General features: G+C 36.7%; 1 protein-coding gene across 8 annotated transcripts in view; it reads right to left on the bottom strand.

The window, feature by feature from the left end:
• The window catches only part of Hectd2 (HECT domain E3 ubiquitin protein ligase 2), a 406,920-nt gene that overhangs the window by 269,329 nt on the left and 124,447 nt on the right, over positions 1-13,144 (bottom strand). For all 8 annotated transcript variants that reach the window (XR_003846515.1, XM_029554335.1, XM_029554338.1 and 5 more), the window contains exons 6-8: positions 10,777-10,925; positions 3,922-4,020; positions 656-745 (exon numbers count right to left, since the gene is read on the bottom strand). Coding sequence is in view for 7 of the 8 variants with exons in the window: in XM_029554335.1 (XP_029410195.1) it covers positions 656-745; positions 3,922-4,020; positions 10,777-10,925 (338 nt within the window). In the remaining variant the exon portion in view is untranslated. The remainder of the gene's footprint in view (positions 1-655; positions 746-3,921; positions 4,021-10,776; positions 10,926-13,144) is intronic.

Raw genomic sequence — 13,144 nt, 5'->3', positions numbered from 1 at the left:
CTGCCTCTGCCTCCCAAGTGCTGGGACTACAGGCATGCGCCACCATGCCCACTTGAATTTATACTTTTAGTATGAGGGAGGTACCTGAAGACTATCTAATTCTATCCTTTCTGTTCCTTCTAATACAATCCCAAATAAATCTTATGATTAATCATATTCTGGTAGTATGTAGTTTACCCAATTGCACTTCATATATTTTTATATTTCTATTAGTTATTGAACTTTAAAAAAAGTATCTCATCTCTGTTTTGAAGTTAGCAGAATCCCAGATATAAGTATAGCTGGACTTTTAAACTCACCTTCAAATAAAGTTTAACATAGACATTAGTCTTGTACTTGAACCAATTTTTTCTTTCTTTCTTTTTATTTTTTTGTTTTTTGGTGTTTTTGAGACAGGGTCTCCCTGTAGCTCCAGCTGGCTTTGAACTGGCTATGTAGACCAGGCTGTCCTTGAACTCACAGAGATCCACCTACCTCTGCCTCCCAAGTGCTGGGATTAAAGGCATGTACCACCACACCTGGCCCCAATTTTTAAGGTGCTGGAGAAAAAAAGAGGAACCAGTTTCTTCTCTTTCCCAAATAAGTTTTAAAGTTCCTAACTGAATTACATAATAATATACAAATATACATATAGGTAAATATAAAAGCAATTTACATTTTCTCCTCTTAGCCGCCATCTTGTCATATAGATGAATTCCATAGTATGATCCTTCCCCATAATTTCACCATTGCACAGCACATCCAACTTTAAAAAGAATAGATATATTAACGCAAAGAAATTCTGAATTCACAGTATTTTTACACATTTTAAAAAAATTTCAAAAATCCAAGTAGTTATAACATAGAAATAACAATTTTCAAGAACACTGAATATTTTTATTGAAACTACTTTCTCATAGAATATCAGATATAAGAGACATGAAACAGTGTTTATCTTGTCCCACACAATTGTATCTCAAGTTTATACACATAATTTATAAATACAATGCTAATCTTCTTGATCCATGTCTGTGGGTGACCTTACAGGTTTTAGACATATTTCTGGAGCTGCTTTTACTGAATGAGAATGAAGTGTGGCAATTCCTCATAACCCCTCCACCTCTCAGAATCCTTTCAAGCTCCTAAGACTGGGTTACCTTATCCTTAGTTAGGGTTCAGACCATGGCTCAGATCCATGCGTCCCAGGGGTACCTGGCGGCTTGTTTGTGAACTTCTTCTCACCTTGCATGAAATGTCAAACAAGGCTGTACTTACGAATGCTTACTTTTGCTCTAGGTTATAGGAAACCAACCCCCAAATCCTCAAAAAGTCCATAGTAACTTTGTGATTCATTAATTCAACACAGTGTATTTAACAATTATTTATCACAGATCCTGACAGAAAAACATCTTAATTACTGAAAGCAACTGGTAAGATTTTATTGGAAGTGTGAAGGTGGAAAAAAGAATGTATTTTAAATAAACCTGTGTCTATCTAGACAGAGACTACAATATTGAACTTTAAGGGTAAAACAAATATAGTCCCAATTATATTAGACATAGGAAGCTAAATTATTGGCTTTTTTACTGATTTATAGTGACACACAAACTTTGAAATTTTTTTCAGGCATTATTTCATTAACTCCTAAAACAACAAAGTAGGTAACTTCTTTTTCTTTACCTTGCTTGCAAAACAAATTCATAAACAAAGCTGTAAAGAGACTGGCTGAAGATCCAATTACTGACCAGATATGCTACATCTGCAGTCATTTAACAACTATCCTGTCCAATTAGCAACGCTACTACAGATGTGTCAGGCTCAGATATTAAATCGCACCCCTATTTGCTAGGCAGCAAAACTATGGGTGACCAATCAATATTCTTAAAGAAATCACAGGAAAAGTTCTTTGATTGGGATAGACAAAGAATTGGTATTAGAGAAATAACATGGCAGTAGGTAAAAGTAACAGTTTTCTTAGCTCTAGTAACTTCCTGAAAACAAAAGAATCAACTCAGTGAACCAGACTTTAAAGGAAATAAACACAACATATTTTGCAAGAAGAAAACAAAATATAAAACCATACCATATAAATAATTTCAGCACCTATGTTTATAGGTGTTATCTATAATTGTTATCTTTTATGTTTTCCAGGTACATTGGGCTGATACTTTCAGTTTTTTCCTAATACAAATACTGGTATCTCTGGACTTTTTTAGTATATAGAATCAAACCATAATAAAAAAAATTAACCCAGACTAGTCATTAGTCATGTGAGAAAAATTTCCATCAAGTTCAGCATCAGATGCTTCCTCAAAAATAGACACTTCCCATCTGTCACTGTCTTTGTTTAAATTCTATTATATTTTATTTCTCCCATGTAACTGTTCATAAAGTTAATGTTGCTGAAATAAGCCAGAAAAACTACACTGCTTTTGATGTCTTTATTTATATTGGAAACAAGTCCTGGTCTTTGGTTTTGCATATGCTACTATTAGAATCTAAAGGGAAAGAAATAAGTATTATTAATTGAAGGTGTAAATCTTCCATTTGAATAGGTGATAAGAGCCATATTTCTTTATTATGTTGCAGACACATCTAGGATCATCAGTGTTCTCTGAACACAACCCATTACGAGCTATGCTGTGATCAATACCAGGGCAATTTGTCTCATATTGCATTTATGAGAATGCAATATGTTGGTTTTGCCTAGTGTTAAACAATAATCATTTTTGGAACTATGTGAACCCTATTATGAAATTCTTTTTGAATAAAAAGACATTCTGAGCTGGGCGTGGTGGCGCACGCCTTTAATCCCAGCACTTGGGAGGCAGAGGCAGGTGGATCTCTGTGAGTTCAAGGCCAGCCTGGTCTACAGAGTGAATTCCAGACTAGCTGGGGCTACAGGGAGACCCTGTCTGAAACAGACCAAAAAACAAAAAGTGACACATCTTGAGAGGTACCTGTATTTTGGCCCCTGCTCCAGCTTGCCATTTGAGATTAGTGCTGTGCCCAGCTTTCATCAGTGAAGCTTATTACTGCAGTGGGTGGCAGTTAATGCAGAAATACGTAACTTGCCAAAGTACTGTGAATATGTGATAGTAGAGTGCTTGGTCCTAAAAGGGTCAGCTCTTATCATCTCCTCCAAGGCTCAGAGAACAGTGCAGAGAGGTGACAGAAACAATGTAAGTGCCAGAGAATAGATGTGCAGCAAAATGCTGTCTTCTGGACGTGACACAGCCATTGTATCCGTGAACTCACTGCAACTGTGGTTATCTGCACAAGACTGGGCCTCTGAGGCCCCATCCCTGAGTGACTACTGACAGTTAATGGTTGTTTGTTGAGTGGTGTAGCCACTGGTAAGTTGCCCTTGCTATAGTAAACAACCTCCCACCCACACTTGGGCAAGAAACTCTAACTGAACTCAGTGGACCACACATACACACAAAGACCAGTAGGAGGGAGATTTATTGAGAAGGGTTCAAACCAGAGGTGGAGGGTACAGGAAAAGGAGGGGTATGAGAGAAGGAAATGGGGCATGGAACAACTAAAATTCATTCTAAAAATATAGGAAAGGAACCTGTCAAACAATAAAATTTTTAAAAAGTGATGTGCCTTAAAGCATGTTGGCATTATAAAAAAGAAAGAACTCATTTAGCTAGCACATTTATATGCTAGGCATACTTAACAGAAATTCCCAAATATCACCTTTAATTATAAAACACCAAATGCATTAGTATCATGATTTACTCAGGATATGTTAAATTATAAAATTCTATATCAGTATCACATGAAAGTATTAACATGAAAATAACCAGTTTCCTTAAAAATTAAAGTGCCAGAGAAATTAGTTTGAATATGTTCTTACTTAATTTGATTTCTTTTGTTAGTTTACTACAGACCAGAATCTTCAAAATGATCACAATCAGACACTGTTTTACTTACCTCATAAGAACTTGGAAGTTTTAATTTTAAACTTAGAAATTTTTTAATAGTTCCTACAGTAACACGTGTAGAACATCGAATGAATTTCTTCATTAGACCCTAGAAATAAAGATAACAAATTGAACACTTTATTTTGCTTTGAATAAAACCATAGGCACGTCCAGGCATGATGTCACATGCTTTAAATTCCAGCATTCAGGAGGATGTGGCAGGGGATTGTGAGTTTGAGGTCAGCCACGGCTACAAAAGTGAAACCCTGTCTCAAAAGACCAAACCAGACCAAACCAAACCAAAACCAAGACTAAAACCAAAGGCACAATTTTCACTATCGTTTTGAATTTCAAAATGTAAAAAAGTTTCCATTCTCATAGGTTAAAATGTTTCTAATTATTGCCACTTTACAGGACATTCTTCAAGAATGCATTACCGTATGAATTAGGAAAATCTTGACAATGTTTTTCTCTAAGACATTTTTGTAAAGAAAATATCAATTTAATAACAAAAGGCCACAAAATAATAATTTTTATGTTACTTCTGAAAGCATTAATGACTTTTTAATGTAATTATTTTTACTTTCTGAGAATTTCATGAGTATTTTATTTGTATTATTTCTACCCTCCCAGTCCCCCTTCCAACTCCTCCCATGTTCAACTCCTTCATAATTTCTTATCCTCTTCTTTATTATTGCTAGACATACATATCTTTATAAATATACATATCTTTATACATATACACATATATACATATATATATAAATACACTGATTCCATTTAGTGATGTGATGTTCATATGTTCAAGTGTTTAGGGTTGCCCAATTGAGATCAGATAATCTCTCAGGGAGCCAATCCCTGGAGAAAACTGATTGTCCCATCCTCAGCTTCCATTAATTGCTTGTAGCTCTTCATCTTGAAATGGGACCCTGTGACAGTCATCCTATCCACCTTGGCATGTCAACTAGTTTTGTTATGGAGATCTTGTTAGGGTACCACACTGTGGAGATTTCATGGGTGCAGCTTCCCTATCATGATTAGAATGCATTAACTAGCAGCAGGTGTCTAGTCCCTCTGGCTCTTACGTTCTTTACATCCTCTCTTTCACCATGTTCCCTGAGCCTTAAGTGTAGAGGCTGTACTACACATAAGTCACTTAGGGCTGGGCACCTCAGACATTGTGATACTTGCTACATACTCTTCAGATATACACATGAACTCACATATATATTATATGTGTATTTTTCCAACAGGCTTATGAAAAAATCTATTTCTCTTAGGGACATCTTTTAATGACATAATGGAAAGCAGTGGCTTTCCACAGGGCCAGGAAGAGCCCCAGGGAATAGCAGAAACTGTTTAAGCCACAATATGCCTCAGTACCTGGAAGCTGTGCAGTATGGACTTTGGGCTGAAGGAAAGCATGTCCCAGGGATAGACTATCTGCATTTTACTGTAACACTCTTAAGTTTTGTGTGATTTGATGTGTTTCATTTGTAAAATGAGGTTCTGATTCACTCTTTAAGCTTGAGCATCACTAAAGTATAAGACTCAATACAGAATGGACATTCAAACCAACCAACAAAAAGACAAAAGGAGATTGAAGACATGCTAAACATATTAACCAACACATTCCACAACCTGAAAAGTTAGCTGAACACCAAAGTCAAAACAGAAATCAATATAAAATTAAAAACATAGCAGGTGTGGTACAACACTCAGGAGGCAGAGGCAGATGGATCTCTGTAAGTTTGAGCCCAGCCTGGGTGACACATCTTGTTCCAGGCCAGCTGGGGCTACAGAGAGACCCTGTCTCAAAAAGAACAAAAAATTAAAAATTTAAAAAATGTTTAAAAAAAGAAAAAAAATTAAGACATAAAGTATTATTCCTATTTATATGTACTGCAAATAGAGTCAACATTTGGAACAACACCTTCTGTTCCCAAGTTCAAGTCAAAAATAGACTTATTCAGTTAATGTTTATTTCCCAGCAACCATATTTTCAGGCAAAAACTCATAGAAACAAATCCACAAATGATCTCTGGCCACAATTCAAATGGTAAAGTATTCGTTTAAGGAAAACAGAAATTACGAGTACAGCTACAGCAAAAACCTGCTCTCCCGACTCCGAATGTGAAAACAGGGTGAACACACAGGCCCATCTTCTCTCTCATTTGTTCGCATCATCCCAACCACCCAAAGCTTTTCTATATGCCCTGCTCCAGATATTTTATACCCAATCAGAACACTTTTACATGGCTCAATGAATCAGAGAATGTGAAGGCACGTGGAGGCACTGGAAGGCTTTTAAGTGTAATTCTACCTGAAGACCCTCCAAAAATGACTTTGACATCACTGTTCAGCCTTCCACAAGCTATTAATAATTCTAGAGATGTCAGAAGAGTTAAGGAAACATTTTTAAAACAAAGCAAAAGCTTGTTTCTGGAATTTAAATTCAATAAAGTTTGACATTAATCGAACAAAATTCTAGTCTGGATTATTTAAAAGTTGATTTGTAAATACTTAGAAAATACAAATACAGTAACAAGTGATACCTAATCTGTCCCATTTTCTAGCTGGATACACCTGGGAACCATTGCATAGACATCAAAAGAGTGACTGACACCTTCTATGGGGGCATAACAAATGGGGGTGTTCAGTAAAATATGTGGATGGGAAGAGTTGTGGCTCTTGCCATCTACATTATCTGACACATGGAAAATATAAGGATTTGTGCTACATGCTAGGGGCTCAAGGCAGACTGCCATAGGGAGTCCATATCTAACCTTACCCTATTTAGCTGTTCAGAAATAAAATTTTAGGAATATCTGCATATTTGAAAAAATTCTATATGGAAAACGACTGTTTTGTCTCAAGAATGCTACCTTCTCTTTCCATGACACATGATCCTTGCTTTGTGTCCTGTTTTCCACATCAGGCCACGAAAAGAAGAATTTGGAAATGTCTCCTTTTTGCTTCTAAATTGGTTTCCCTGATCCCACAGTAGAAGAGTCTATTTGTAAAGTGTCCAGGCTCAGCAATTTCAGAGACAGAAGTGGCTTGGCAATTGTCAGAAGCTGATAAAAATAAAGGCCCTGAATCTTTATCCCTTTGTTTTTGAAGGGTTAAAAGACTAAATATAAAATCATATAGTGTTCCTTTATTGCAAGTTCAAATGGGCCTAGGATACAACTCAGTGAATCTTCAGTTTTGTGGGTTTTTATTTTGTGTGTGTGTGTGTCTGTCTGTCTTTTTTGAGACAGGGGTCTTCTTGTAGCCCCCACTGGCTTGGAACTTGATAGAGATCTTCCTGCTTTTGCATCCTGAGTACTGGGACTAAAGGCATGCTCCATGTGTTTTGTTTTTTAAGCCCAAACTCCTTAAGATTTTTCTTTTACTTTCTCATCATGGTTATGGTTTGTAGCTCTACCTAGCATAATTAACAAGCTTGACTGTTTTTTTAATTGATATATAACACCATAAGTCATTACTTAATATGAGCAACTTAATAGTTTTTAAAATATTCATAGCTGTTCAACAATTACAATTATCTAATTTCAAAATATTTTTATAATCCCCAAAGAAACCCTTTATACATAAGCAATTACTTCCGACTCCTGCCTCCCTCAGCCTCACAACTACCAGTTTACTTTCTGTGTCTGAAATTGCTGAGTCTGGGCATTTCAGACAAATAGATTGTGGCTCTTTCACTTAGCACAATGTTCTCAAGATTCAGCTATGTGGTACACATTGTGGCATGAATCCATAGCTCATTCCAGCTTATGATTGAAGAATATTGCAGTGGGTAGATACATTTTGTTTATCCATTTATTAGTTAATAGGCATTGGGTTATTTTTACTTTGGGCTATTATGAAGAATGCTGTGATATATATAAACACAAAATTTTATATGAATATTTTACATTCTCAAATATAATCAAATGCTCAGGAGTAGAACTGCTAAGCCAGACAGAAACTCTTATGCTTAACATTTTAGAGACTTCCAAACTGTTTTCCAGAAGATCATCACCATTTCACCAATACATCAGGGTTCCAATTTTCCTTGTTCCTTGTCTTTACAAAAAAAACTAAGGCGAGTCTAGTGAGTATAAATCTCATTGTGAATCTGATTTTACATAGCTCCAGTGACTAAGGATGTTTAACATATTTTCATGTGATTACTGGTTGTGTATTCTCTTTGGAGAAATGTCTGTTCAAATCCTTGACCATACCCTTAGCCTTAATCAGAGAGCTTCTTTCTGCAGTGAACAGTGCTGAATACAGGTGTTTGGCTGCTCAAAATGCTGAGAATAAAGTTAGGTTAAGTGTTTAGCCCTAAACAGGACATTCAAACCACCTACTCCAAGGCTTGGGGATTACTGCAGAAGGGCTGGGAGATAGGTAGAGGGGCTTCAAAATGCTAATCTTCAGGGCATGACACAGCCATTGTAATCATGAACTCATAGTAACTGTGGTTGCCTGTGATGGCCCACAGAAAACTGGACTGTCAAAAGCCAGTCACAGAGTAACGAGGGGCCCTTGTGGCTCTACCTCTCCCTGTTGAACGACTGGCTACTAGTGGAATCAAAGGGAGAGGAAGCCATTATCTTCAAATTTGTATCCACTGGAGAGCCTACTGGGAGCCCTTGGACAGCTCCATACGCAGGATCACTCAGAGGGCACCGGTTAAACTTAGTGAGTCACAAAACAAATGACATAAAATATGGAGAAGGGACCTGATGGAGGAGGTAGAATAAGTACAGCTGCGAGGGAGACAAAAAAGCAGGGGTGGTGGCGGATAAGAGTAATAGGAATGGATTGTGTACATGCATGTTATTGTCAAATTAAAAAGTGATTAAATAAAAAACTTCAAGAATATTTCAAAATTAAGTTGCTTATTAATATGTAAGAATTAAAAATATTTAGATATTAAACACTTATGAAGCATGTAAATTTCAAATATCTTCTCATTCTATATATTTTTTTAAAACTTTCTTATGAGCCCTTTAATGTGAGTTGATGAATCCATTTTTTCTTTTTGCTACATGTACTTTTTTTCCCCAGTCTTTTTGAGACAGGGTCTCCCTGTAGCCCCAGCTTGCCTGGAACTCACTATGTAGACCAGGCTAGCCTCGAACTCACCGAGATCTTCCTGGTTCTGCCTCCCAAGTGATGGGATTAAAGGTGGGCTACCACGTCTGGCCTAGATTAATTTCTAAAATTCAGTATTTCAGCTGGATGTGGTGGTATATGCTTATAGTTTCAACATTTTGGATGATGAGGTAGGAGAACAGTGAGTTCAAGGCCAGCTTGGGCTACCTAGCAAGACTATCTTAACACTAAATAAATCATACAAAGCAGTCTTCAGATTTACTCATGAAAAAATATTCAGCCTTTCCACTGACCTAACTTTCAATCAGATAACAACTCATATATTAGCAAAAGGATAGCCACAGTTTCTACGAAGAACTTCACCACAAGGAGATTACAGGAGTGGCTGGCAAGAGGAGAGAAACAGTTATAAAAGTCACGATGACAACATTTACAAAAAGGGAAAGGACTTACATCAGAACACACAGAAAAAGAGAAAACTGGAAGGATAATTCAGGGAACTGACAGTCTGCTAAAGGTAGCTGTACTTTATACATGCCTCAGTCAACTAACCCCCTTAACCAGAGCAATTAATTAATCTTTTTTTATATATATATATGTAAGATCAACCAAGTTCCTTGAGTGACACTTTTTATATTTTTCTTTTCCAGCCCTGGGGATACAAATCAGGGCCTTATGTGTTCCAGGCTGGCACTCAGCCAATGAGCCACACCCTCAATCCAAGTGGCAAGTCTTTTTCTTACTACTTATATCAATAGCCACACAGTGAATAAATATTTATTGGCTTACTATGCATATATGTGTATATATATATATATGTTCTCTGTTGCAAGACGCTGATAAACTGAAAATCTGAGTTATTTTTTCCTAATAAAACATCATTGTTTGTAAAATAATAGAAAAAATTTAACCCACAGGCCTCCTGATTTACACAGAAGTAAAGGAAAATTGGAGCCAACAATGAATGAGCTTGTGAATAAAACACAATGCAAAGAGAAAACACCCTCAGTGGCTCACATGCACTTAGACAAAGCAACAATACCTTTTATAAGAGCTAAAGTAGTGAGCATTTCTAGTGACAAAGTTACTTCCCATATAAAACAGAATATGATCAAGATATACTATGAAACTCTCCAAGAACTGACAGAAATCAGAAAGCACTAAATAATATATATAAACACTAAGGCACATCAATAACTGAGATAGCCATGAGTTTTAACTCCTTGCAGAGAAGGTTTATTGCCAGACACAGGGAAATGGTATGAGAAATGAGGACTGCAGAGAAAATAACCAAAGTCTTCAAGGACTACAACAGGTACTTTTACAGCACACAATGTAACCTCAAAATCAACTATTTTATTCATAAAACCTATTAGCCATGACATGAGAGGCTGGTTCAGAGAATTAAAGGGTAAAATTTAAATAAAAATACTGGACATGAAATTACCAGAGCCTGGGTTGGTTGCTGAACCTTAAAAATGAAAGAATGATGAGAAACAGTTGTGATTATCTGCATTAGCCACTAGATGGTGGCATTGGCCTGGGATGGTTGGGGTGGACCTGAAAAGGTGCCTGGAAAGCAACTGCTTTGACCATGCCTAGGTATGGAATTGTAGAGAAGGGCATTCCATTGCATTAACTTCATAAAAACCTTGAATGAAAACATTTTGATGCACTGGAAATTCATTTTTTAAAAAAGTGGTTTATTATAAAAGATGATCATTAAAAAATACAATTGTACTTGACCACTCACCTTAACTATGTTGTCCCCTGATTGCCCATTATTTCGTAAACAATCTAGACAGATAGCAATTTGTGGGTCACTTCTATGATAGTCCTTGTCATCTTGGTTTTCATCACCATCTTCATCTGCTTTAGATCTGTCAGCTTTTGAAGTGTCATCTATATAATTGAAGCAAAATAATACAACTCAAAGTTTAAGGTTATGCAACAATAATCTAAAATATTTCCTATTAGGTTTTGAAGAATAACTGAAAATTTGAATATCTTTAAAATCCTATACCCAACTTAACAACAGAAATATTTTTTAATTATTTATTTATTAGCCACATACTTAGAAGAGGCATTTCATTACAACAGCATTGACATATTCAGTAACAATTTCGTGAGCTAAGATGCATCTCTTTCAAAATTGGCTGTAAATTTTTAGGTTTACAGTTGAATTATTACAGTTATACAATATTGTACTCAGTATAAACCCTACAAGACATAAAATTAAATGGTTTTAATCTTTAAAAAAGATCCCCATTTCATTACCAAAATACATAGTTTCATACAGAAAAATTCATTTTTCATGCAATTGACATGAAGGTGTTTGCACATGCACTTCTAATCTCTATATATCTGACTACTACTAGTCACAGTTGGTTACTTTCTGAGCTCCTTGGCATCTGAGCATGGATATAAAGTCGGCAGGTAGATTTCAATGGTAATATTTTTCACATCTACTAATTATTAAGGAACAAATTTTTATGCTTTGAAGAATTATTTTTTTAACCATTTTTTAAATTTTTAATAACTACATGATTAGAAGAAGTAGTTCACTGCAGCTTTGACATATTCAGTAACACACTCCAGAGCAAGAGTGCATCTATTTCACAAGTGGCTGTAAGTTTCTAGGTTCAGACTTGAGTTAATACAGTTATACAATACTGAACTCAGTATAAGCCCTGTAAGACATAAAATTGAATGAGTTTATAATCTTTAAAACAGATCTCCATTTCATTTTAGAATATATTGTTCCTTGCAGAAAGACTCATTGTTTTTGCTACTAACACTGAGATGTTGGCACATGCATCTCTAATCTGTATGTATCTGATTATTACTAGTCATAATCGGTTGCACGTGGATCCTTGGCGCCTGTGTATGTCTATAAAGTCATCGGGCAGATTTCAATGGTAATGTTTATCACCTCTACTAATTAACATGACATAAATTTCCATGCTTCCTCCTCAAATATAATACATTTTTAAAAAATTGTTGATTTTTTTTTTGTGTGTGTTTGTGTGTATATCACACAGAACATTCCAAACCATCTTATTCGACTTTACAACCACTTCCCAGATGGCAGCCTCCCATAGCCTCCCTGGCCCCACTGGAGTCCTTATACCCTGATATCCCTTCTATTGTCTGCTGTGTTGTCGCCACCCCCAGCCCTTCCCCACTACTTGCCCTTCTGGTGAATCTAGTCACCTATCTAGAGGTCTTTGTTTTAGAAGGGTCAGCTGTTCCTCATCTAGCAGCAATCAGTTGTCAATATTCCTTTAGATAAGATTGGGGTCTGCTGTTCATTTTCCCAGTTCTATGCTGGGTTACTATCTGGGAGTCCCTTTGGCCACCCTGGCCAACAACTCAAAAGAAGGTATCACCTGTCTGGCATTGTTGCTTGTTACGTAGTCTTCAGCTATACATATGGACTCTTTAAGAAATTATATAGGTACCTTTCATCTTTGGTTATACTTTCCTTTTGGGTATTTAAGGCTACACAGTTGGCCCAGATAAACGAATTTATTTTTATTCTTAAGGTCGTGTGAGGATCTGTTCCTCAGGGGTCACATGGGCTTGGGAGGAGCCCCTGGCTCCTTTCTTTTACCAGTTCCGCCTATGTGAAGATAAGTCAAAGGTCCTGCTCGACCATGGTTGGCTTTGCTTGGAAGCACGGAGGAAATGATTCCTCTGTGTTGACCCTCCTCTTTGTAGACTAGACACTGGTTCAAGTCCATCTCTTGTGGGGTCTCCTTGGCCTCCTTGATCAAGAGGATAAGTGTCCCACCACAATTACAAGACATTTGGAGAGAAATTCCCAGTCCCCTGAACTAGTCGACCTAGGAGGGCAAGGAGCAAAAACTGTCATTTATGTCCCAATGACCAAATGATTATAGGCTTCAAAGTATGTTAAACATCCAAGAAGGTTACTTCCACCAGTCTGGTACTTTGGTTTTCAAAACTAGCTAGGCATTATTTCTCTCTCGCATTGTCTCACCCCTCCATCATGCTTTTCCCACTTAAAGTGCCCCCATTTCCCCCCTTTCTCCCTAAAACCCTTCTCCTAAGGCCCTACCTCTCTTGAGCTCCTTCTTTCCCTTTATCCCCTAGGTTTC

This window comes from Nannospalax galili, unplaced genomic scaffold (assembly GCF_000622305.1).
Source record: "Nannospalax galili isolate Female #2095 unplaced genomic scaffold, S.galili_v1.0 scaffold384, whole genome shotgun sequence".
Lineage (NCBI taxonomy): Eukaryota > Metazoa > Chordata > Mammalia > Rodentia > Spalacidae > Nannospalax > Nannospalax galili.
Note: the sequence above shows the minus strand (reverse complement) of the source record. Positions and strands in the feature narration are given on the sequence as shown.